General features: G+C 59.4%; 2 protein-coding genes across 2 annotated transcripts in view; one reads left to right on the forward strand and one right to left on the reverse strand.

Moving 5' to 3' along the window:
• Nucleotides 1–125: 125 nt before the first annotated feature.
• On the forward strand, nucleotides 126–18,519 carry LOC132386196 (palmitoyltransferase ZDHHC5-like; the record flags this gene model as incomplete). The annotated part of the gene is made up of 5 exons (XM_059958479.1): nucleotides 126–257; nucleotides 364–487; nucleotides 10,376–10,494; nucleotides 16,005–16,615; nucleotides 17,767–18,519. Coding segments are annotated over 5 exons (1,176 nt in total), but the record flags the coding sequence as incomplete, so codon positions are not given.
• A 464-nt stretch (nucleotides 18,520–18,983) lies between these two features.
• The window catches only part of LOC132386195 (uncharacterized), a 136,696-nt gene continuing 128,698 nt past the window's right edge, over nucleotides 18,984–26,981 (reverse strand). Inside the window, exon 3 of the mRNA XM_059958478.1 lies at nucleotides 18,984–26,115. Within this exon, the coding sequence (XP_059814461.1) occupies nucleotides 25,911–26,115 (205 nt within the window). The 3' untranslated portion in view covers nucleotides 18,984–25,910. The remainder of the gene's footprint in view (nucleotides 26,116–26,981) is intronic.

Genomic DNA, 26,981 nt, shown 5'->3' on the forward strand with positions numbered 1-26,981 from the left:
GTTCCCTCCTTTCCCCTTCCTCACTGTTCCCTCCTTTCCCCTTCCTCACTGTTCCCTCCTCCCCCTCCCTCACTGTTCCCCCTTCCCTTCGTCAGAGCTCACTCATAGCTTCGCTCTCCCTGCAGGTACATTTCCCGGGAGAAGAGAGAGTACCAGGTCCCGGTGCAGACACCCTTCTGCGGCCCACGGTCTCCGACACTGAGGTCACCATGAAGCTGATGGACAACGGTATCCAGACCAGCCTCACACGGACCCGGGTAAGTGGGGGGAGAATCTGGGGAGGGGCTGTTCCGGTGAGTACGGGACACTGGCTCCAGAGGGCCCATTCTCACAGACTAACGATGGTCCTCTCTCCTCCACCAGTCGAGGGGAAGCCTGGTGGTGCTGGAGAGCCAGTCCACAGATATCGAGCCTCCTCCGCCTCCGAAACCAGACCTCAACCGGTATTCCGGGCTGCGGACTCATCTGTCACTGGCAACCAATGAGGGTAAGGCATCTGTTTCCTTCCGCAGACCCAGATCCCAGCTCTCTTCCCAGTGTGGGTACCGAGCGCTCCCGGGACACGGGTCAGGACACGGTGTGGAGCTCCCTCTACATCACCCCTACAGTGTGTCCCCCCACTTTATCCCCAGTGTGGGCACCGAGCGCTCCCAGGACACGGGTCAGACATGGTGTGGAGCTCCCTCTACATCACCCCCACAGTGTGTCCCCCCACTTTATCACCAGTGTGGGCACCGAGCGCTCCCAGGACAAGGGTCAGACACGGTGTGGAGCTCCCTCTACATCACCCGCACAGTGTGTCCCCCCACTTTATCCCCAGTGTGGGTACCGAGCGCTCCCGGAACACGGGTCAGACACGGTGTGGAGCTCCCTCTACATCACCCCCACAGTGTGTCCCCCCACTTTATCCCAGTGTGGACACCGAGCGCTCCCGGGACACGGGTCAGACACGGTGTGGAGCTCCCTCTACATCACCCCACAGTGTGTCCCCCCACTTTATCACCAGTGTGGGCACCGAGCGCTCCAGGACAAGGGTCAGACACGGTGTGGAGCTCCCTCTACATCACCCCAACAGTGTGTCCCCCCACTTTATCACCAGTGTGGGCACCAAGCGCTCCCGGGACACGGGTCAGACACGGTGTGGAGCTCCCTCTACATCACCCCCACAGTGTGTCCCCCCACTTTATCCCCAGTGTGGGTACCGAGCGCTCCCGGGACACGGGGGTGGAGCTCCCTCTACATCACCCCCACAGTGTGTCCCCCCACTTTATCCCAGTGTGGACACCGAGCGCTCCCGGGACACGGGTCAGACACGGTGTGGAGCTCCCTCTACATCACCCCCACAGTGTGTCCCCCGACTTCATCCCCAGTGTCGGCACCGAGCGCTCCCGGGACACGGGTCAGACACGGTGTGGAGCTCCCTCTACATCACCCCCACAGTGTGTCCCCCCCAATTTATCCCCAGTGTGGACACCGAGCGCTCCCGGGACACGGGTCAGACACGGTGTGGAGCTCCCTCTACATCACCCCCACAGTGTGTCCCCACACTTTATCCCCAGTGTGGACACCGAGCGCTCCCGGGACAGGGGTCAGACACGGTGTGGAGCTCCCTCTACATCACCCCCACAGTGTGTCCCCCCACTTTATCCCCAGTGTGGGCACCGAGCGCTCCCGGGACACGGGTCAGACACGGTGTGGAGCTCCCTCTACATCACCCCCACAGTGTGTCCCCCCACTTTATCCCCAGTGTGGGCACCGAATGCTCCCGGGACACGGGTCAGACACGGTGTGGAGCTCCCTCTACATCACCCCCACAGTGTGTCCCCCCACTTTATTCCCACTGTGGACACCGAGCGCTCCCGGGACACGGGTCAGACACGGTGTGGAGCTCCCTCTACATCACCCCCACAGTGTGTCCCCCCCACTTTATCCCCAGTGTGGACACCGAGTGCTCCCGGGACACGTGTCAGACACGGTTGTGGAGCTCCCTCTACATCACCCCCACAGTGTGTCCCCCCACTTTATCCCCAGTGTGGACACCGAGAGCTCCCGGGACACGGGTCAGACACGGTGTGGAGCTCCCTCTACATCACCCCCACAGTGTGTCCCCCCACTTTATCCCCAGTGTGGGCACCGAGCGCTCCCGGGACAGGGGTCAGACACGGTGTGGAGCTCCCTCTACATCTCCCCCACAGTCTGTCCCCCCCACTTTATCCCCAGTGTGGGCACCGAGCGCTCCCGGGACACGGGTCAGACACGGTGTGGAGCTCCCTCTACATCACCCCCACAGTGTGTCCCCCCCATTTTATCCCCAGTGTGGGCATCGAGCGCTCCCGGGACACGGGTCAGACACGGTGTGGAGCTCCCTCTACATCACCCCCAGTGTGTCCCCCCCACTTTTATCCCCAGTGTGGGCACCGAGCGCTCCCGGGACACGGGTCAGACACGGTGTGGAGCTCCCTCTACATCACCCCCACAGTGTGTCCCCCCACTTTATCCCCAGTGTGGGCACCGAGCGCTCCCGGGACAAGTGTCAGACACGGTGTGGAGCTCCCTCTACATCTCCCCCACAGTCTGTCCCCCCCACTTTATCCCCAGTGTGGGCACCGAGCGCTCCCGGGACACGGGTCAGACACGGTGTGGAGCTCCCTCTACATCACCCCCACAGTGTGTCCCCCCCACTTTATCCCCAGTGTGGGCGTCGAGCGCACCCGGGACACGGGTCAGACACGGTGTGGAGCTCCCTCTACATCACCCCCAGTGTGTCCCCCCCACTTTATCCCCAGTGTGGGCACCGAGCGCTCCCGGCACACGGGTCAGACACGGTGTGGAGCTCCCTCTACATCACCCCCACAGTGTGTCCCCCCACTTTATCCCCAGTGTGGGCACCGAGCGCTCCCGGGACACGGGTCAAACACGGTGTGGAGCTCCCTCTACATCATCCCCACAGTGTGTCCCCACTTTATCCCCATTGTGGACACCAAGTGCTCCCGGGACAAGTGTCAGACACGGTGTGGAGCTCCCTCTACATCACCCCCACAGTGTCCCCCCCCACTTTATCCCCAGTGTCGGCACCGAGCGCTCCCGGGACACGGGTCAGACACGGTGTGGAGCTCCCTCTACATCACCCCCACAGTGTGTCCCCCCCACTTTATCCCCAGTGTGGACACCGAGCGCTCCCGGGACACGGGTCAGACACGGTGTGGAGCTCCCTCTACATCACCCCCACAGTGTGTCCCCCCACTTTATCCCCAGTGTGGACACCGAGCGCTCCCGGGACAGGGGTCAGACACGGTGTGGAGCTCCCTCTACATCACCCCCACAGTGTGTCCCCCACTTTATCCCCAGTGTGGGCACCGAGCGCTCCCGGGACACGGGTCAGACAAGGTGTGGAGCTCCCTCTACATCACCCCCACAGTGTGTCCCCCCACTTTATCCCCAGTGTGGGCACCGAACGCTCCCGGGACACGGGTCAGACACGGTGTGGAGCTCCCTCTACATCACCCCCACAGTGTGTCCCCCCACTTTATTCCCAGTGTGGACACCGAGCGCTCCCGGGACACGGGTCAGACACGGTGTGGAGCTCCCTCTCCATCACCCCCACAGTGTGTCCCCCCACTTTATCCCCAGTGTGGACACCGAGTACTCCCGGGACACGTGTCAGACACGGTGTGGAGCTCCCTCTACATCACCCCCACAGTGTGTCCCCCCACTTTATCCCCAGTGTGGACACCGAGCGCTCCCGGGACACGGATCAGACACGGTGTGGAGCTCCCTCTACATCACCCCCACAGTCTGTCCCCCCACTTTATCCCCAGTGTGGGCACCGAGCGCTCCCGGGACAAGTGTCAGACACGGTGTGGAGCTCCCTCTACATCACCCCCACAGTGTGTCCCCCCCACTTTATCCCCAGTGTGGGCATCGAGCGCTCCCGGGACACGGGTCAGACACGGTGTGGAGCTCCCTCTACATCACCCCCAGTGTGTCCCCCCCACTTTATCCCCAGTGTGGGCACCGAGCGCTCCCGGGACACGGGTCAGACACGGTATGGAGCTCCCTCTACATCACCCCCACAGTGTGTCCCCCCACTTTATCCCCAGTGTGGGCACCGAGCGCTCCCGGGACACGGGTCAGACACGGTGTGGAGCTCCCTCTACATCACCCCCACAGTGTGTCCCCCCACTTTATCCCCAGTGTGGACACCGAACGCTCCCGGGACACGGGTCAGACACGGTGTGGAGCTCCCTCTACATCACCCCCACAGTGTGTCCCCCCACTTTATCCCCAGTGTGGGCACCGAGCGCTCCCGGGACACGGGTCAGACACGGTGTGGAGCTCCCTCTACATCACCCCCACAGTGTGTCCCCCAACTTTATCCCCAGTGGGGGCACCGAGCGGTCCCGGGACACGGGTCAGACACGGTGTGGAGCTCCCTCTACATCTCCCGCACAGTGTGTCCCCCCACTTTATCCCCAGTGTGGGTACCGAGCGCTCCCGGGACACGGGTCAGACACGGTGTGGAGCTCCCTCTACATCACCCCCACAGTGTGTCCCCCCACTTTATCCCAGTGTGGACACCGAGCGCTCCCGGGACACGGGACAGACACGGTGTGGAGCTCCCTCTACATCACCCCCACAGTGTGTCCCCACACTTTATCCCCAGTGTCGGCACCGAGCGCTCCCGGGACACGGGTCAGACACCGTGTGGAGCTCCCTCTACATCACCCCCACAGTGTGTCCCCCCCACTTTATCCCCAGTGTGGACACCGAGCGCTCCCGGGACACGGGTCAGACACGGTGTGGAGCTCCCTCTACATCACCCCCACAGTGTGTCCCCCCACTTTATCCCCAGTGTGGACACCGAGCGCTCCCGGGACAGGGGTCAGACACGGTGTGGAGCTCCCTCTACATCACCCGCACAGTGTGTCCCCCCACTTTATCCCCAGTGTGGGCACCGAGCGCTCCCGGGACACGGGTCAGACACGGTGTGGAGCTCCCTCTACATCACCCCTACAGTGTGTCCCCCCACTTTATCCCCAGTGTGGGCACCGAACGCTCCCGGGACACGGGTCAGACACGGTGTGGAGCTCCCTCTACATCACCCCCACAGTGTGTCCCCCCACTTTATTCCCAGTGTGGACACCGAGCGCTCCCGGGACACGGGTCAGACACGGTGTGGAGCTCCCTCTACATCACCCCCACAGGGTGTCCCCCCACTTTATCCCCAGTGTGGACACCGAGTGCTCCCGGGACACGTGTCAGACACGGTGTGGAGCTCCCTCTACATCACCCCCACAGTGTGTCCCCCCACTTTATCCCCAGTGTGGACACCGAGCGCTCCCGGGACACGGGTCAGACACGGTGTGGAGCTCCCTCTACATCACCCCCACAGTGTGTCCCCCCACTTTATCCCCAGTGTGGGCACCGAGCGCTCCCGGGACAAGTGTCAGACACGGTGTGGAGCTCCCTCTACATCACCCCCACAGTGTGTCCCCCCCACTTTATCCCCAGTGTGGGCACCGAGCGCTCCCGGGACACGGGTCAGACACGGTGTGGAGCTCCCTCTACATCACCCCCACAGTGTGTCCCCCCCACTTTATCCCCAGTGTGGGCATCGAGCGCTCCCGGGACACGGGTCAGACACGGTGTGGAGCTCCCTCTACATCACCCCCAGTGTCCCCCCCCCACTTTATCCCCAGTGTGGGCACCGAGCGCTCCCGGGACAAGTGTCAGACACGGTGTGGAGCTCCCTCTACATCACCCCCACAGTGTGTCCCCCCACTTTATCCCCAGTGTGGACACCGAACGCTCCCGGGACACGGGTCAGACACGGTGTGGAGCTCCCTCTACATCACCCCCACAGTGTGTCCCCCCACTTTATCCCCAGTGTGGGCACCGAGCGCTCCCGGGACACGGGTCAGACACGGTGTGGAGCTCCCTCTACATCACCCCCACAGTGTGTCCCCCAACTTTATCCCCAGTGGGGGCACCGAGCGGTCCCGGGACACGGGTCAGACACGGTGTGGAGCTCCCTCTACATCACCCCCACAGTGTGTCCCCCCACTTTATCCCCAGTGTGGACACCGAACGCTCCCGGGACACGGGTCAGACACGGTGTGGAGCTCCCTCTACATCACCCCCACAGTGTGTCCCCCCACTTTATCCCCAGTGTGGGCACCGAGCGCTCCCGGGACACGGGTCAGACACGGTGTGGAGCTCCCTCTACATCACCCCCACAGTGTGTCCCCCAACTTTATCCCCAGTGGGGGCACCGAGCGGTCCCGGGACACGGGTCAGACACGGTGTGGAGCTCCCTCTACATCTCCCGCACAGTGTGTCCCCCCACTTTATCCCCAGTGTGGGTACCGAGCGCTCCCGGGACACGGGTCAGACACGGTGTGGAGCTCCCTCTACATCACCCCCACAGTGTGTCCCCCCACTTTATCCCAGTGTGGACACCGAGCGCTCCCGGGACACGGGACAGACACGGTGTGGAGCTCCCTCTACATCACCCCCACAGTGTGTCCCCACACTTTATCCCCAGTGTCGGCACCGAGCGCTCCCGGGACACGGGTCAGACACCGTGTGGAGCTCCCTCTACATCACCCCCACAGTGTGTCCCCCCCACTTTATCCCCAGTGTGGACACCGAGCGCTCCCGGGACACGGGTCAGACACGGTGTGGAGCTCCCTCTACATCACCCCCACAGTGTGTCCCCCCACTTTATCCCCAGTGTGGACACCGAGCGCTCCCGGGACAGGGGTCAGACACGGTGTGGAGCTCCCTCTACATCACCCGCACAGTGTGTCCCCCCACTTTATCCCCAGTGTGGGCACCGAGCGCTCCCGGTACACGGGTCAGACACGGTGTGGAGCTCCCTCTACATCACCCCTACAGTGTGTCCCCCCACTTTATCCCCAGTGTGGGCACCGAACGCTCCCGGGACACGGGTCAGACACGGTGTGGAGCTCCCTCTACATCACCCCCACAGTGTGTCCCCCCACTTTATTCCCAGTGTGGACACCGAGCGCTCCCGGGACACGGGTCAGACACGGTGTGGAGCTCCCTCTACATCACCCCCACAGGGTGTCCCCCCACTTTATCCCCAGTGTGGACACCGAGTGCTCCCGGGACACGTGTCAGACACGGTGTGGAGCTCCCTCTACATCACCCCCACAGTGTGTCCCCCCACTTTATCCCCAGTGTGGACACCGAGCGCTCCCGGGACACGGGTCAGACACGGTGTGGAGCTCCCTCTACATCACCCCCACAGTGTGTCCCCCCACTTTATCCCCAGTGTGGGCACCGAGCGCTCCCGGGACAAGTGTCAGACACGGTGTGGAGCTCCCTCTACATCACCCCCACAGTGTGTCCCCCCCACTTTATCCCCAGTGTGGGCACCGAGCGCTCCCGGGACACGGGTCAGACACGGTGTGGAGCTCCCTCTACATCACCCCCACAGTGTGTCCCCCCCACTTTATCCCCAGTGTGGGCATCGAGCGCTCCCGGGACACGGGTCAGACACGGTGTGGAGCTCCCTCTACATCACCCCCAGTGTCCCCCCCCCACTTTATCCCCAGTGTGGGCACCGAGCGCTCCCGGGACAAGTGTCAGACACGGTGTGGAGCTCCCTCTACATCACCCCCACAGTGTGTCCCCCCACTTTATCCCCAGTGTGGACACCGAACGCTCCCGGGACACGGGTCAGACACGGTGTGGAGCTCCCTCTACATCACCCCCACAGTGTGTCCCCCCACTTTATCCCCAGTGTGGGCACCGAGCGCTCCCGGGACACGGGTCAGACACGGTGTGGAGCTCCCTCTACATCACCCCCACAGTGTGTCCCCCAACTTTATCCCCAGTGGGGGCACCGAGCGGTCCCGGGACACGGGTCAGACACGGTGTGGAGCTCCCTCTACATCACCCCCACAGTGTGTCCCCCCACTTTATCCCCAGTGGGGGCACCGAACGCTCCCGGGTCACGGGTCAGACACGGTGCGGTGCTCCCTCTACATCACCCCCACAGTGTGTCCAGTGTGGACACCGAGCGCTCCCGGGACACGGGTCAGACACGGTGTGGAGCTCCCTCTATATCACACGCACAGTGTGTCCCCCAACTTTATCCCCAGTGTGGACACCGAGCGCTCCCGGGACACGGGTCAGACACGGTGTGGAGCTCCCTCTACATCACCCCCACAGTGTGTCCCCCCACTTTATCCCCAGTGTGGACACCGAGCGCTCCCGGGACACGGGTCAGACACGGTGTGGAGCTCCCTCTACATCACCCCCAGTGTGTCCCCCCCACTTTATCCCCAGTGTGGACACCGAGCGCTCCCGGGACAGGGGTCAGACACGGTGTGGAGCTCCCTCTATATCACCCCCACAGTGTGTCCCCCCACTTTATCCCCAGTGTGGGCACCGAGCGCTCCCGGGACACGGGTCAGACACGGTGTGGAGCTCCCTCTACATCACCCCCACAGTGTGTCCCCCAACTTTATCCCCAGTGGGGGCACCGAGCGGTCCCGGGACACGGGTCAGACACGGTGTGGAGCTCCCTCTACATCACCCCCACAGTGTGTCCCCCCACTTTATCCCCAGTGTGGACACCGAACGCTCCCGGGACACGGGTCAGACACGGTGTGGAGCTCCCTCTACATCACCCCCACAGTGTGTCCCCCCACTTTATCCCCAGTGTGGGCACCGAGCGCTCCCGGGACACGGGTCAGACACGGTGTGGAGCTCCCTCTACATCACCCCCACAGTGTGTCCCCCCACTTTATCCCCAGTGGGGGCACCGAGCGCTCCCGGGACACGGGTCAGACACGGTGTGGAGCTCCCTCTACATCACCCCCACAGTGTGTCCCCCAACTTTATCCCCAGTGGGGGCACCGAGCGGTCCCGGGACACGGGTCAGACACGGTGTGGAGCTCCCTCTACATCTCCCGCACAGTGTGTCCCCCCACTTTATCCCCAGTGTGGGTACCGAGCGCTCCCGGGACACGGGTCAGACACGGTGTGGAGCTCCCTCTACATCACCCCCACAGTGTGTCCCCCCACTTTATCCCAGTGTGGACACCGAGCGCTCCCGGGACAAGTGTCAGACACGGTGTGGAGCTCCCTCTACATCACCCCCACAGTGTGTCCCCCCCACTTTATCCCCAGTGTGGACACCGAGCGCTCCCGGGACACGGGTCAGACACGGTGTGGAGCTCCCTCTACATCACCCCCACAGTGTGTCCCCCCCACTTTATCCCCAGTGTGGGCATCGAGCGCTCCCGGGACACGGGTCAGACACGGTGTGGAGCTCCCTCTACATCACCCCCAGTGTCCCCCCCCCACTTTATCCCCAGTGTGGGCACCGAGCGCTCCCGGGACAAGTGTCAGACACGGTGTGGAGCTCCCTCTACATCACCCCCACAGTGTGTCCCCCCACTTTATCCCCAGTGTGGACACCGAGCGCTCCCGGGACAGGGGTCAGACACGGTGTGGAGCTCCCTCTATATCACCCCCACAGTGTGTCCCCCCACTTTATCCCCAGTGTGGGCACCGAGCGCTCCCGGGACACGGGTCAGACACGGTGTGGAGCTCCCTCTACATCACCCCCACAGTGTGTCCCCCAACTTTATCCCCAGTGGGGGCACCGAGCGGTCCCGGGACACGGGTCAGACACGGTGTGGAGCTCCCTCTACATCACCCCCACAGTGTGTCCCCCCACTTTATCCCCAGTGTGGGCACCGAGCGCTCCCGGGACACGGGTCAGACACGGTGTGGAGCTCCCTCTACATCACCCTCACAGTGTGTCCCCCAACTTTATCCCCAGTGGGGGCACCGAGCGGTCCCGGGACACGGGTCAGACACGGTGTGGAGCTCCCTCTATATCACCCCCACAGTGTGTCCCCCCACTTTATCCCCAGTGGGGGCACCGAACGCTCCCGGGTCACGGGTCAGACATGGTGCGGAGCTCCCTCTACATCACCCCCACAGTGTGTCCAGTGTGGACACCGAGCGCTCCCGGGACACGTGTCAGACACGGTGTGGAGCTCCCTCTATATCACACCCACAGTGTGTCCCCCAACTTTATCCCCAGTGTGGACAGCGAGCGCTCCCGGGACACGGGTCAGACACGGTTTGGAGCTCCCTCTACATCACCCCCACAGTGTGTCCCCCCACTTCATCCCCAGTGTTTATGACAGTAAATCTCTGGTACCCTTAGGTTTGAGTGTCATAATGAACGTGCTTTCTAGTGTCTTCCGTTCGTGTTATTAATTACCCCCATTCCTCCTCATTTCCCCATTCCCTCATTTCCCCCATTCCCCCTCATTTCCCCCATTCCCCCCTCCCTCGTGCTTCCCACCCTCTCCTATTGTCTCCACAGAGAGCAGTCTCCTTCACCGAGCGGAGAATCCTCCGACTCCCACCATGTACAAGTACCGGCCAACCTACAGCAGCCCCGGACGCAACCACGTCGCCCTGACGCACTCTGCCAGCGACAAGGTACCTTCCTCTCGTTCCCTGACAAGCCGTCGGCTCCTGCACTCCATCCCCGTCTCCACCGTTTCCCCTTGGCCTGCAGCCCACTGAGTTTACCCCCCCCCTCCCCCCCCAGCTGGAATCTCCACGTGGTCCCAGCTCCTGTGTTCTGCTGCCCCGTCTGTCCCCGGAGGAGTTTCCCAGCTTGGGCTGTTTATTGGCATGTCCTGGGCAGTGGGGGTCCTGAATGCTGGATGCCAGCTCCTCGAGGCATCCTCTTTCGAAGCTGACTGAGCCGTATCTTGGGGCAGTGGCCCGTGTGTTTCTGTAATGGCAAAGGCAGAGGCAGTTTTACTGTCACCAGGACTGGGTTGTACCTCTCCAGAGATCCAAAAAGGGTAGAACATGCACCGTGAATTTTTGGGAGGGTTGACGGACAGAGGGACCTCAGTGTACAGGTGTAGGATACCCACTGTGAGTGGTGTGGAGTGCCACCAGACTGAGGGATCTCGGTGTACAAGTGTAGGGGAGACACACAGACACACCGTGAATGGTGGGGAGTGTCGAGGGACAGGGGGACCTCGGTGTACGAGGGTAGGACACGCACCGTGAACGGTGGGGAGTGTCGAGGGATAGAGGAACCTCGGGGTACGAGGGTAGGACACACACCATGAACGGTGGGGAGTGTCGATGGACGGGGACCTCGGTGTACGAGGGTAGGACACGCACCGTGAACGGTGGGGAGTGTCGATGGACAGGGGGACCTCGCTGTACGAGGGTAGGACACGCACCGTGAACGGTGGGGAGTGTCGATGGACAGAGGGACCTCGGGGTGCGAGGGTAGGACACACACCGTGAACGGTGGTGAATGTCGAGGGATAGAGGGACCTCGGTGTACGAGGGTAGGACACGCACCGTGAATGGTGGTGAATGTCGAGGGACAGGGGGACCTCGGTGTACGAGGGTAGGACACGCACCGTGAACGGTGGGGAGTGTCGATGGACAGAGGGACCTCGGGGTACGAGGGTAGGACACACACCGTGAACGGTGGGGAGTGTCGATGGACAGAGGGACCTCGGCATACAAGGGTAGGACACGCACCGTGAACGGTGCAGAGTGTCGAGGGACAGGGGGACCTCGGCGTACAAGGGTAGGACACGCACCGTGAACGGTGGGGAGTGTCGAGGGACAGAGGGGCCTCGGCGTACGAGGGTAGGACACGCACCGTGAACGGTGGGGAGTGTCGAGGGACAGGGGGGCCTCGGTGTACGAGGGTAGGACACGCACCGTGAATGGTGGGGAGTGTCGAGGGACGGGGACCTCGGGGTGCGAGGGGAGGACACGCACCGTGAACGGTGGGGAGTGTCGAGGGATAGAGGGGCCTCGGGGTACGAGGGTAGGACACGCACCGTGAATGGTGGTGAATGTCGAGGGACAGGGGGACCTCGGTGTACGAGGGTAGGACACGCACCGTGAACGGTGGGGAGTGTCGATGGACAGAGGGACCTCGGGGTACGAGGGTAGGACACACACCGTGAACGGTGGGGAGTGTCGATGGACAGAGGGACCTCGGCATACAAGGGTAGGACACGCACCGTGAACGGTGCAGAGTGTCGAGGGACAGGGGGACCTCGGCGTACAAGGGTAGGACACGCACCGTGAACGGTGGGGAGTGTCGAGGGACAGAGGGGCCTCGGCGTACGAGGGTAGGACACGCACCGTGAACGGTGGGGAGTGTCGAGGGACAGGGGGGCCTCGGTGTACGAGGGTAGGACACGCACCGTGAATGGTGGGGAGTGTCGAGGGACGGGGACCTCGGGGTGCGAGGGGAGGACACGCACCGTGAACGGTGGGGAGTGTCGAGGGATAGAGGGGCCTCGGGGTACGAGGGTAGGACACGCACCGTGAACGGTGGGGAGTGTCCAGGGGCAGGGGGACCTCGGTGTACAAGGGCAGGACACGCACCGTGAACGGTGGTGAATGTCGAGGGGTAGAGGGACCTCGGTGTACGAGGGTAGGACACGCACAGTGAACGGTGGGGAGTGTCGATGGACAGAGGGACCTCGGGGTACGAGGGTAGGACACACACCGTGAACGGTGGGGAGTGTCGATGGACAGAGGGACCTCGGGGTACGAGGGTAGGACACGCACCGTGAACGGTGGGGAGTGTCGAGGGACAGAGGGACGTCGGTGTACGAGGGTAGGACACGCACCGTTAACGGTGGGGACTGTCGAGGGACAGTAGGACCTCGGTTTACGAGGGTAGGACACGCACCGTGAACGGTGGGGAGTGTCGATGGACAGGGGGACCTCGGCGTAAGAGGGTAGGACACGCACCGTGAACGGTGCAGAGTGTCAAGGGACAGGGGGACCTCGGCGTACAAGGGTAGGACACGCACCGTGAACGGTGGGGAGTGTCGAGGGACAGGGGGACCTTGGTGTACGAGGGTAGGACACGCACCGTGAACGGTGGGGAGTGTCGAGGGAGAGAGGGACCTTGGTGTACTAGGGTAGGACACGCACCGTGAACGGTGGGGAGTGTCGAGGGACAGAGGGGCCTCGGCGTACGAGGGTAGGACACGCACCGTGAACGGTGGGGAGTGTTGAGGGATAGAGGGACCTCGGTGTACGAGGGTAGGACACGCACCGTGATCGGTGGGGAGTGTCGATGGACAGAGGGACCTCGGGGTGCGAGGGTAGGACACACACCGTGAACGGTGGTGAATGTCGACGGATAGAGGGACCTCGGTGTACGAGGGTAGGACACGCACCGTGAATGGTGGTGAATGTCGAGGGACAGGGGGACCTCGGTGTACGAGGGTAGGACACGCATCGTGAACGATGGGGAGTGTCGATGGACAGAGGGACCTCGGGGTACGAGGGTAGGACACACACCGTGAACGGTGGGGAGTGTCGATGGACAGGGGGACCTCGGTGTACGAGGGTAGGACACGCACCGTGAACGGTGGGGAGTGTCGATGGACAGGGGGACCTCGCTGTACGAGGGTAGGACACGCACCGTGAACGGTGGGGAGTGTCGATGGACAGAGGGACCTCGGGGTGCGAGGGTAGGACACACACCGTGAACGGTGGTGAATGTCGAGGGATAGAGGGACCTCGGTGTACGAGGGTAGGACACGCACCGTGAATGGTGGTGAATGTCGAGGGACAGGGGGACCTCGGTGTACGAGGGTAGGACACGCACCGTGAACGGTGGGGAGTGTCGATGGACAGAGGGACCTCGGGGTACGAGGGTAGGACACACACCGTGAACGGTGGGGAGTGTCGATGGACAGGGGGACCTCGGCGTACGAGGGTAGGACACGCACCGTGAACGGTGCAGAGTGTCGAGGGACAGGGGGACCTCGGCGTACAAGGGTAGGACACGCACCGTGAACGGTGGGGAGTGTCGAGGGACAGGGGGACCTTGGTGTACGAGGGTAGGACACGCACCGTGAACGGTGGGGAGTGTCGAGGGACAGAGGGGCCTCGGCGTACGAGGGTAGGACACGCACCGTGAACGGTGGGGAGTGTCGAGGGACAGAGGGGCCTCGGCGTACGAGGGTAGGACACGCACCGTGAACGGTGGGGAGTGTCGAGTGACAGAGGGACCTCGGCGTACGAGGGTAGGACACGCACCGTGAACGGTGGGGAGTGTCGAGGGGCGGGGGGACCTCGGGGTGCGAGGGTAGGAAACACACCGTGAACGGTGGGGAGTGTCGAGGGACAGGGGGACCTCGGTGTACGAGGGTAGGACACGCACCGTGAACGGTGGGGAGTGTCGAGGGACAGGGGGGCCTCGGTGTACGAGGGTAGGACACGCACCGTGAATGGTGGGGAGTGTCGAGGGACAGGGGGACCTCGGGGTGCGAGGGTAGGACACGCACCGTGAACGGTGGGGAGTGTCGAGGGATAGAGGGGCCTCGGGGTACGAGGGTAGGACACGCACCGTGAACGGTGGGGAGTGTCCAGGGGCAGGGGGACCTCGGTGTACAAGGGCAGGACACGCACCGTGAACTGTGGTGAATGTCGAGGGGTAGAGGGACCTCGGTTTACGAGGGTAGGACACGCACCGTGAACGGTGGGGAGTGTCGATGGACAGAGGGACCTCGGGGTACGAGGGTAGGACACACACCGTGAACGGTGGGGAGTGTCGATGGACAGAGGGACCTCGGGGTACGAGGGTAGGACACGCACCGTGAACGGTGGGGAGTGTCGAGGAACAGAGGGACCTCGGTGTACGAGGGTAGGACACGCACCGTGAACGGTGGGGACTGTCGAGGGACAGTAGGACCTCGGTTTACGAGGGTAGGACACGCACTGTGAACGGTGGGGAGTGTCGATGGACAGGGGGACCTCGGCGTACGAGGGTAGGACACGCACCGTGAACGGTGCAGAGTGTCGAGGGACAGGGGGACCTCGGCATACAAGGGTAGGACACGCACCGTGAACAGTGGGGTGTGTCGAGGGGCGGGCGGACCTCGGGGTGCGAGGGTAGGACACGCACCGTGAACGGTGGGGAGTGTCGAGGGACAGAGGGACCTCGGTGTACGAGGGTAGGACACGCACAGTGAACGGTGCGGAGTGTCGATGGACAGAGGGACCTCGGGGTGCGAGGGTAGGACACACACCGTGAACGGTGGTGAATGTCGACGGATAGAGGGACCTCGGTGTACGAGGGTAGGACACGCACCGTGAATGGTGGTGAATGTCGAGGGACAGGGGGACCTCGGTGTACGAGGGTAGGACACGCACCGTGAACGGTGGGGAGTGTCGATGGACAGAGGGACCTCGGGGTACGAGGGTAGGACACACACCGTGAACGGTGGGGAGTGTCGAGGGGCGGGGGGACCTCGGGGTGCGAGGGTAGGAAACACACCGTGAACGGTGGGGAGTGTCGAGGGACAGGGGGACCTCGGTGTACGAGGGTAGGACACGCAACGTGAACGTTGGGGAGTGTCGAGGGACAGGGGGACCTCGGGGTACGAGGGTAGGAAACGCACCGTGAACGGTGGGGTGTCGAGGGACAGGGGGACCTCGGTGTACGAGGGTGGGACACGCACCGTGAATGGTGGGGAGTGTCGAGGGACAGGGGGACCTCGGGGTGCCTGGGTAGGACACGCACCGTGAACGGTGGGGAGTGTCGATGGACAGAGGGACCTCAGCGTACGAGAGCAAGGATCCCAGAAGGTGGCAGCACAGCGAGATCAGTTCAAGAGGAAGATGCAGGAGATACTTGCCAGTTTTTGCCTGGGCACGGAATATGGGAGCGGGTAGTTTACAGAACAACTTTATAACACGCCTGTCAGGCCATTGCCGAAAGACTGCGCAGATCTAGTCACTGTGAGGCAGCAAGCTCGAGATAAAGCGGGAGGGGGTGCTGAGGGCTTCCTTGTGACGTATTGTACCTGAGGCTGGGGCCGAAGGAAGAGGCGTGGGAATGTGGAAAGACGAGGGGCACAAATTGGATTCTTGCGACCCCGCACCCCGAATTCCTGTATGTCTTGACCTTTCCCCCCTCTCTTTCCGCACAGGTCTGTCCAGTGGACCTCTCCCCGGATCCAGCCACTGCCGAGGGAGCAGGCAGTCTCAGCCTGCGCTCCGAGGGTCCGACCTCTCCCACCCTGTACGGCAGCCTCCCACTGGAGCCGGCGTCCGAGGGCTCCCGCTCCTCCTGCAGCCTCCGCTCGGCGCCGGGGACTGGAGACGGGGCCGGCGTGGGCCCGGGGCCCGACGAGGGCACCACCTCCACCTCCTACAAGAGCCTGGGTGAGCCCACCCACGAATACAGCCCCTCCCTGGACAGCCTCCCGCCTACCAGCCCCGAGTCCGAGGCACCCGGCTACCACTCGCCCTTCCTCTCGGCCCGGCTGGCCATGCACCGCGAGGCTGACCTGCTGGCCCGCTGCCCCCGGGAGCGCGAGGGGCTTCTGTCCCAGGCCCCGCACCAGGCGCGGGGCCGAGAGGAGAGCCGGCGCCGGGCACCCTCCTCGCCCCCTCACCGGCCCGGCTTCCCGGGGCCAGCCCCTCGCCCCTTCCGTCCTGTCTCCCCTCCTCAGGGCAAGGCGTCCCGGGGCCCAGCCTTCCCACGGCAGACAGAGGACATCGAGGGAGCCGGCTCTACGCACCCTCTCCTGCCTCCCAGGTAAGCGTACAGGTGGAGTGGACTGCAGCTCGCTCCATACTTACGGAAGGAGTGGGGGAGAGGGATGAGGCGGGAGGGGGATAGGGAGGCCTGGTGAGTGGTGGAGTCGAGGGAGCGGGCAGGAGGCAGAGGGTGGAAGTAAAAAGAACCATATCTGATGTTGCACGGGGATGGGCTCACTTCTCTTGGCATTGTGTGGATGACGGAATCGAAGGCTCTGTGGCCAGGTTTGCGGACGGTACGGAGATAGGTGAGGGACAGGACGCAGAGAGGCCACGGAGGGACTTGGGCCGATTGAGAGACTGGGCAAAGGAGTGGCAAATGGAATCGAGTGTCAGGAGGTGTACGACCCTGCTCTTTGGTAGAAGAAATAAAAGCATCGACTATTTTCTAAATGGAGAGAAAATTTGAAAATCTGAGCTGCAGAGGGACTTGGGATTTGCTGGAGGTTAACTTGCAGGTTGAATCCGTGGTGAGGAAGGTGAATGGACTAGAATGTAATGTTGAGGATTTATGAAGCACTGGCGAGGACTCGCTCGGGCATTGTGAGCAGTTTTGGGCTCTTTATCTAAGAACGGATGTGCTGACGTTGGGACAGGGTCCAGAGCACGTTTGCAAGGATAATTCCAGGAATGAAAGGCTTATCGTTTGAGGAGCAATTGATCGCTCTGGGCCTTAACTACCCTGAAATTTAGAGAAATTAGGGGGGTTCTCATTAAAACCTGTCGAATGTTGAAAGACCCAAATAGAGTGGATGTGAAGAAGATGTCTCTTTTGATGGGACCATTCGGCACAGCCTCTGATACAGGAGCATCCATTTAGAACGGCGATGAGGAGGAATTTCTTAAGCCAGAGGAATCTTAGGAGTGCATTGCCACGGGCCAAGTGTATTTACCGTGGAGGTTGATCGTTTTTGAAGAGTCAGGTCCCGGGGAGAAGAAGGCGGGAGGTTGGGGTGGAGGGAAATGGATCGGCCATGGTGAAATGGCCTAATTCTGCTCCTGTGTCTCGTTCAGAGGAGGTGGGTGGGAAGCAGAGGACAGGAAATGATGGTCACACCGTGTCCCACACTGGGGGTAAGGCAGGGGGAGGGGGGGGTGCGCCCTGTTTCCCGAGCTAACCCTTCTGTCCTCTTCCCTCCCCTTGGACAGGGACGAGGTGCAGATGAAAGGGACCCACGTCCGGAGCAACGGGCAGCCCCGGCACCTGAACAAGTCGGAGCCACGGCGCACGTCGCCGCCCCCCGTCCCGGGCACCTCCAGCGGAGTGACCCTCAGCCCCAACAAGGGGGTGAAGAAGGTGTCGGGCGTCGGAGGGACCACCTACGAGATCTCGGTGTGAGGCCGGGAAGGGGCGGCTGGAATGGAGCCGTGTCAGACTGGATGGAGGAGAGAGAGGGGTTCCCAGAAGCTGTCGGCCTCTCTCTTTCCCCTGCTACAGATTTGGATATGGGTCAGCGGCAAGAGGCAGAGAGGTGGTGAGGTGCAGAGGACTGTCATGGCAGCAGCCTCCCCGTGCCGGGACTGGACAGTGGCAAGGGGAATGTCCCGCATGTGTCCGACTGTCTCATGCTCCTTCCCTCCTACCCCCCTCTCCTCTCCTCTGGACTCCATCGTCCGCTGCTCCAGCCCCCTGTGTCTGGTCCCTGCTCTCTGTGGTTCAAGCCAGCTGAATCCTCCCTCTCTGCCTCTCCCTCCTTTACCCTCTCCCTCCCCCTTCTGAACCGTGAGTTGGATTGGCGACAAGTGGACATTGTGCAATTGTGTTCAGCTGGGGCGTGGTCTCCTGTGAACCAGGGCCTCTCCTTCAATCCGTCGGAGCCACGAGCAAGACAGAGACTTTTGCAAAAAAAACTTAAGAAACAAATGTTTTTTTATATATAATTAAAGGGATTATTTACTCTGTATCCGTGCATTGGCAGCACACTTCACACAGCCGTCCCGCAAAATGATAGTACGTATCAGTATTTCCCCCCCCCCCCACCCCTTCATCTGCCATCGTGCTCCCTGCCTCCCTTCCTCTTGTGTGCTTCTCCCGCAAGGAAGTTGGAGATGAGCTCCTCAGCCCTGCCCTGAGGAGACAGCGAGCCTTCCCCCCCACCCCCCAACAGCCTGGTCCGCTCCAGCAGATGAGCTCCTGGGCTCGGACTGTGCACCAGCCTGGGTGGTGGGTCAGAGAGGGAGTGACAGTCCCAATTTGAATTGGGGTTCTGCCTCTGGGACCCCGGGAGGTCATGATGGGGGAACGCAGTGAGGGAACTTCCCCTGCTACTGTCGAGAGAGGCTACTGCAGTTTCTGCTGCCAGGGTCTGGTTTTGCAAGGGACTCCTCCAGTGGTCGCTTTTTCCCTCCATCCCTCAGGGAGGAATTGCTGTCAACAGTGGGACAATTCCTCCAGAAATGGGCTCGAGTACGCCAACTCACAGGCATAACGAAAAACGTGTCCGTCGCGATTAGCAGTATTCGCAAGAAAAACAGACCCACAAGCGGTGCACTTTTTAAAAGAGCAAGGTACAGTTTTAATAAGTCAATTGTACTTCAGAAACATGAGATGCTGGAGATCTTGAGCAACACGCACGAAGAGCTGGAGGAACTCAGCAGGTCGGGTAGCTGCGATGGAGGTTTCGAGCTGAGGCCCTTCATCAGGACTGGAAAGGAAGGGGGGCGGAAGCCAGCATATGAAGGTAGGGGGCGGGGAAAGTGACAGGTGGGGGGGGGTGGAAGAGGTGGGGGACTTCACAAGTGGTCATGGTGTCGCTAATCTGTTCAGGAATTCAATGGTTGAAGGGAAGTCACTGTTCCCGGGGCTTCGGGCTTCGAGACCTCCTGCATGGCCCGGGTCGCGGGGATCTTTGATGGATGTTGTCTCCTGTGAACACTGACAATGGTGGGCAGGGATGTGTCAGGCAGAGTCTGACACTGTCTATCGCTTGCCATCTCAGTGGCCACACCAACCGGTCAGGGGACTTTCAAAGGTGTATTCGGTGAGAACGAACCTCCTTGACCTCAGAAAGAAAAGATGCCGGTGCGCCTTTCTCGTAATTGGCATCCCTGTGCCAGGCCCAGGATAGGTCATATGACGTGTCTACTTACAGGAATTTAGCACTCTCCACTGCCAACCTCCCAATATCAATGAGCCCATGTTCGCCCTCTGGTTCCCTTCCTGAAGCCAACAGTCAGCTCTTTGGATTTGCTGGCGTTGTTAAAAAAGAGACAGAGAGAAGAAAGGTATTGCTGTGCTACCACTCGGTTAGTAACAAGTGAATGTAAAGACACTAGGGGGCAGAAACTGAGAACTTACACTGAAATACTGGGGAAATTCCTCTGGCTATGAGGATAAAGAAAAGTAAAGGGGGTTTAACCGTGTAAAGGCAGTGGAAGCTACTGCCACTTCTACCGATGATAGCGGGAAAATTCCTCCAGAAAAGGGGGAGAAAATGCAAACAGCACAGTAGGGGAAGTTCACCATGTAAAGCTATCCCGGGATGGAATCTTCTACCGGTAATAGTGGGGAAATACCTCCAGAAAAGGGGAGAAAATGGAAACAAAACACGGTAGGGGAAGTTAAACATGTAAAAACTATCCCGGCAATAGCAGGGAACCATTTGCAAAGGGGTCATTGGGGGTAGGAGAGAGGAGTCGTACAAAGATGTGCCAAGGTGGAAATTGCGGCCCATTCCATCATCAACAGTGGGGAAATTCTTCCAAAAATTGGGATTAAATGCAGTAGTGTGAAGACTGTCTCAGGGTGGAAATTACACTCGCTTCTGCCGACAATAGCGAGGAGATTCTTTTGGAGATGTAGGGTGAGGGGAGGTGAGCTGTAGAAGACGTCCACAAGTGGAAACTGCCTTGGCTTCCCACCGACAGTAGCCAGTGAAGGACTGTGCTGACAGTGGGACAGTCTCACTAAATCTATTCCAGCGACGCTGGCCCATCTGACAAGGAATCCCCAGTTAATTCTGTCCCACCTCCCGATTTACCCCAACCCTGCTGCTCCGAGTTCCACGAGGACCCCAAGATTGGTTGTTTCCAGTCCCGAAACGGCGACTGTTTACTCTTTTCCATGGCTGTTGCCGAGTTCCTGCAGCATTTTGTGTGTCTTGCCTTCGATTCCCTGTGCCTGGTTTAGTTTCTGTGACTTGTTCTTTTAATACCCTCAGTTTAGGGCCTCCCTGATTTTCGAATGGTGCCAGGTTTCATCGAGACACTGCTCCTTCGAGACTGTGAGCTCGATGAGCTTGGGAAAGTGAAGAGGTGATGGACAGGGAGGTAGACTGTCGGGAGAGGGAAGGAAGTACGTTAGACTGTGGAGAGCAACAGTAGCCGTGACTCAGAAGGGGGGGGGAAACTGAAGAGGATGGAAGAGTTAGGGGGACTGATAGCCGATTCTAAGGACACAAAAAAGACATACAGATGGGAGTTTGCCTCCCAGGTGCCAGGGTCCACGATGTTTCTGATCATGAAATGGGAGGGTAACCAGTCGTAAATTGTGGTACAAATTGCTACCAATGACCTAGGTAGAAAATGGGAGGAGATCCTGTAAACAGAATACAGGGAGTTAGGAAGGAAGCTAATCTTGGGATTTCTGTCTGTGCCACGCGACAGTGAGGATAGGAATAAAGTGAGGTGGCAGATAAATGTGTGTTGAAGAATTGGAGATTGCTGGATATTTGAGGCCTCTTCTGGGGCAGATGGGACCTGTACAAAAGGGATGGGTTGCACTTGAAACCGAGGGGGAACCAATATTCTTGGGGGAGGTTTTACTAGAGCTGTTGGGTGCGGTTTAAACTAACATGGCAGGGGGGTGGGAGCCAGGATGACAGAGCTGAGGATGAGCCGACAGGTTTACAAGTAGCTGATGGGTGTAACATGGATGTAAGGAAGGACAGGCCAACGACTGGGTACAAATGCAGGCAGAGCAAAGAGTTAAATTGTACCAGAGAGACAAAATTCAGAAGGGCGAAGAATGCAGGACTGAAGGTGCTGTATTTAAATGCACACAGCATTCGGAATAAGGTGGATGAACTGGTGGCACAGTTAGAGATTAGTCGGTATGGTGTTGCAGGCATCGCTGAGTCATGGCTAAGAAAAGGCTATAATTTAACATCAAACTATATGCTTTGTATCAAAAGGACAGGCAGGAAGGCAAAGGTGGTGATGTCTCACTGTTGGTAAGAGATAGAATTACATCTTTAGAAAGAGGAGACGGTCAGAGAATGTTCAATCTTTGTGGGTGGAGTTAAGAAACTGTAAAGATAAATAAGAACGGGAATCATATTTAGGCCTCCAAATAGTAGCCAAGATGTGGGGTTGACATTGCAAAGGGAGCTGGAAAAGGCGTGTGATAAGGGTAATGACTCAATTGAAATAGGGGACTCCAATATGCAAGGGGATTGGGAAATTCAGGATGGTGTCGGATTGTAAGACATGGAGGCAGTATTGACTTCATACTGCAACTTGAGAGGGAGAAGCATAACTCACATGTATCCGTATCGCAGTGGAATAAAGGGAATTACAGAGGCAGGGGATGATGGTAGAGCAGAGATGGCTGAAGTTTCTGGGAATAGTTCAGAGGATAGATATGTCCCACAGAGGAAGCTGTTCTCAAATGGCAGGGGCCGGCAAGGGAAGTTAGGGACTGCATAAAAGCCCGGGAAAGGGCATAAAAGGTAGCAAAAGTGGGCGGGAAGTTGGATGATCGGGGAAGGTTTTAAAATCCAACAAAAGGCAACTGAAATATGAGGGCAAACTAGCCGATAATATAAAGCAGGATAGTAAACAACAGTTCAGTTTTATAGAGTGAAAGGGAGGTGAGAGTTGATATTGGACCACTGGAAAAGGATGCTGGTGAGGTAGTCATGGGGGACAAAGACATGGCAGATTGAACTAATGGGTACTTTTTCTCGGTCTTTGCCGTGGAAGGCCCCAGCGGTGTGCCGGGGGTCTGTGAGTGTCAGGAAGCAGTAGTGAGTACCGTGTCTATTACAAGGCAAGCTGAAAGGCTGATGGGCTGCATCCGAGAGTCCTGAGAGAGGTTGCTGAAGAGAGAACGGACGCATTGGTCACCATCTTTCAAGAATCACTTGATTCTGGCATGGTCCCAGAGGACCGGAAAATTGCAAATGTCACTCCACTCTTTAAGAAGGAAAGAAGTCGAAAGGAAGCAAATTATAGACCAGTGAGCCTAACCTGGGTGGTTGGGAAAGTGTCGGAGTCCATTATTGAGGATGAGGTTTCAGGGTAATTGGAGAATGATGATAAAATAGTCAAAATCACCATGGTTTCTGTGAAGGGAAATCTTGCCTGAGAAATCTCTCGTTGTTCTTCAAGGAAGTGACACGTAGGGTGGACAATGCAGAGGCACTGGATGTCACTTACTTGGATTTTCACAAGGCATTTGATGAGGTGCCACACAAGGCTGCGTAACAAGATACAATTCAATGGCGTTACAAGAAAGATACCGTCAAGGATAGAGGAATGGGTGACGGGCAGGAGGCAGCGAGCGGGAATAAAGGGGGCCTTTTCTGGTTGGCTGTCAGTGACTAGTGGTGTTCCGCAGGATCAGTATTGGGACCGTGACTTTTCACATTGTTTGTCAGTGATGTAGATAATGGAGTTGATTGGCTTTCGGGCAAAGTTTGTGGATGGTACGAAGATGGGTGGAGAGGTAGTGCTGAGGAAGAATGGATTTAAAAAGTGGCAGATAGAATGTAGTGTTGGGAAATGTATGATAATACGTTTTGGGGAAAGGAACAACAGTTAAATGGGAGAAGATTCAAACATCAGAGGTGTAAAGGGACTTGGGAGTCCTTGTACAAGACTCCCAGAAGGTGAATTCACAGGTTGAGTCTGTGGGAAAGAAGGCAAATGCACTGTTGGCATTTATTTCAAGGGGAATATAATATAAAAACATAATGCTGAGCCCCTAGTCAGAAGCACTTGGAGTATTGTCAACAGTTTTGGGCCCCATATCCCAGAAAGGATGTGTTGTCATTGGAGAGAGTCCAGAGGAGGTTCACGAGGATGATTCTGGGAGTGAAGGGGTTAACGTTTGAGGAGCGTTGGGCAGCTTTGGGCCTGAACTCACTGGAATTTAGAAAAATGCGGGAGGATCTCATTGAAACCCACTGAATGTTGAAAGGACCAGATATGGGGGATGTGGAGAGGATGTTTCCTATGGTGGGGGTATCCAGGGCTGGGGAGCACAGCCTCAAGATTGAGGGGTGAACTTTTAGAACAGAGGTAAGGAGGGATTTCTTTATCCAGAGAGTGGTCAATCTGTGGAAGGCTCTGCCACAGACTGCAGTGGAGACCAAGTTCGTGGAAGAAGTTGATAGTTTCCTGATCGGTCAGGGCATCCAAGGCAGGTGTATGGGGTTGTGTGGGATCCAGGATCAGCCATGATGAAATGGCAGAGCAGACTCAAAGGGCTGAATGGCCTAATACTGCTCCTATGTCTTCTGGTTCTACGTCCAGGCTAACCTAGCTCAATTTTTCACCCCATTCCTGATTTCCCGATTAAATTGATCTGGGCCTTTTCTGGGAAGGGGCAGAGAAGCTGGTGCAGTGGGAGAGAATGCTGGAGATCTCCCCCACCCCCTCGGGAGGGTAAACGCAGCTCCTTCGTGCTGTAACTTGCAGTGGAGTTGTGGATGGACGAGCAACTTTGTGAAGCGAAACGGACCGGTTGGAAATGAGGGCAGAGAGGGGGCAAACGACTTTAACCCAGGGCTGGTGCAAGATGTCACACTTCGGGAGGTCCCGATGTAGGAGGACGGGGCAAGAGTGTCCACATGAAGAGGGAGCTGGCAGTGCAGCTCCACAGCTCTCGGAAAGTGGCCGCACGAGTAAGACAGGGGCGGTAAAGAGGGCGTGGCTTCATCAGCTGAGTGCAAGAGTCGGGAAAACTGGTCAGGCCACACTTGAGGATATCGTGTGATGTCACAGGAAAGGTACAGGGGCTCTGGACAGGCTGCAGAAGAGCTGTTAGACACTTGGGCTGGCGGGATGGGATTCAGTTCGATTTGGTGTCATGTTTAGGTTGCACGTTGAGGGCTCAAGGCCTGTTCGATGTTCCACACTCCCCATCTCCGACCTCAATACCTTCTTCCATGATCGCGCCCGGGACACAGTGTGGAGCTCCCTCTACATCACCCCCACAGTGTGTCCCCCCACTTTATCCCCAGTGTGGACACCAAGCGCTCCCGGGACACGGGTCAGACACGGTGTGGAGCTCCCTCTACATCACCCCCACAGTGTGTCCCCCCACTTTATCCCCAGAGTGGGCACCGAGCGCTCCCGGGACATGAGTCAGACAGGGTGTGGAGCTCCCTCTACATCACCCCCACAGTGTGTCCCCCCACTTTATCCCCAGTGTGGACACCGAGCGCTCCAGGGACACGGGTCAGACACGGTGTGGAGCTCCCTCTACATCACCCCCACAGTGTGTCCCCCCACTTTATCCCCAGTGTGGGCACCGAGCGCTCCCGGGACACGGGTAAGACACGGTGTGGAGCTCCCTCTACATCACCCCCACAGTGTCCCTCCCACTTTATCTACAGTGTGGGCACCGAACGCTCCAGGGACACGGGTCAGACACGGAGTGGAGCTCCCTCTACATCACCCCCACAGTGTCCCTCCCACTTTATCCCCAGTGTGGACATCGAGCGCTCCCGGGACACGGGTCAGACACGGTGTGGAGCTCCCTCTACATCACCCCCACAGTGTGTCCCCCCACTTTATCCCCAGTGCGGACACCGAGCGCTCCCGGGACACGGGTCACACACGGTGTGGAGCTCCCTCTACATCACCCCCACAGTGTGTCCCCCCACTTTATCCCCAGTGTGGACACCGAGCGCTCCCGGGACACGGGTCAGACACGGTGTGGAGCTCCCTCTACTTCACCCCCACAGTGTGTCCCCCCGACTTTATCCCCAGTGTGGGCACCGAGCGCTCCCGGGACACGGGTCAGACACGGTGTGGATCTCCCTCTACATCACCCCCACTTTATCCCCAGTGTGGACACCGAGCGCTCCCGGGACACGGGTCAGACACGGTGTGGAGCTCCCTCTATATCACCCCCACAGTGTGTCCCCCCACTTTATCCCCAGTGTGGGCACCGAGTGCTCCCGGGACACGGGTCAGACACGGTGTGGAGCTCCCTCTACATCACCCCCACAGTGTGTTCCCCCACTTTATCCCCAGTGTGGACACCGAGCGCTCCCGGGACATGGTGTGGAGCTCCCTCTACATCACCCCCACAGTATTCCACCCCCTTTCCCCCATCCCATGCTTCAGGGCTTTCGGAAGGTTCTGAGGACGATGTAGGCGCTGGTGTGGAAGAAGATGAGGAAGAGCAGGAGGACAAGGACGCTGGCCCAGTCGGGGAGGTGGATGTTGTAGATATCGAGGATATCTTGTCGGGGGATGAAGGCTGTGCCGTTGCTCCAGTTCCCCGTCTGGGTACAGTGATGGAAGGCAGAGTTTTCGGTCTTACATCTGCGGGGTAAGGGGGTAGAGGGGTCAGAGTAACTCCGAGCACAGTGAGGCCTCTTTTCCTTGCCCCTCCCCTCTCCCCACTCACTTCTCCGTATCCCTCCTCTTGCCCATCGTCACCGCAGCCCACTCTCCCCCCTCCTGATCACAGCCCACTCCCACTGCACACTCCCCTCCCCCACTTCCCTTCCTCACAAAACCCCACTCCACCTGCTCTCCCACTCACATACTCCACTTTTCCCTGCTCCCTTTCCCTTCCTCACCAAGACCGCTCCGTTCTGGGGCCCTGCGCCCGGCCGTGACCTTCACCTGAATTCCACCTGCTGCCTCTCCCTCTAACAGACCGTTCCAGACCACCACCTCTCCACCCCTCGGCCCTGTCACAGCCTCCCTGTTGGGTGGGAGAACAGGACTGAAAACTGTCCATGCGGACGCACACACACAGTCACTCTCACTCAATGCCGGGGCATCTCAGCAGATTAGGCAGCATCTATGGATAAGAGTACAGTCGACGCCTTGGACCCAGACCCTTCACCAGGACTGGAAAAGAGAGATGAGAGGAGGGGTGGAGGACATACACGGTGGTGGGTAATAGGTGAAACCGGGAGAAGGAAGGGATGAAGTAAAGAGCTGGGAGGTTGGTTGGTGAAACAGATACAGAGCTGGAGAAGGGGAGTCTGATAGGAGAGGACAGAAGTCTGATAGGAGAGCTGGGAAGTGATTGGTGAACGAGATACAGGGCTGGAGAAGGGGGAGTCTGAGGAGAGGACAGAAGTATGATAGGGGAGCTGGGAAGTGATTGGTGAACAAGATACAGGACTGGAGAAGGGGGAGTCTGATCGGAGAGGACAGAAGTATGATAGGAGAGC

The sequence above is a fragment of the Hypanus sabinus genome, unplaced genomic scaffold, assembly GCF_030144855.1.
Source record: "Hypanus sabinus isolate sHypSab1 unplaced genomic scaffold, sHypSab1.hap1 scaffold_1054, whole genome shotgun sequence".
In the NCBI taxonomy this organism is placed as follows: Eukaryota; Metazoa; Chordata; class Chondrichthyes; order Myliobatiformes; family Dasyatidae; genus Hypanus; species Hypanus sabinus.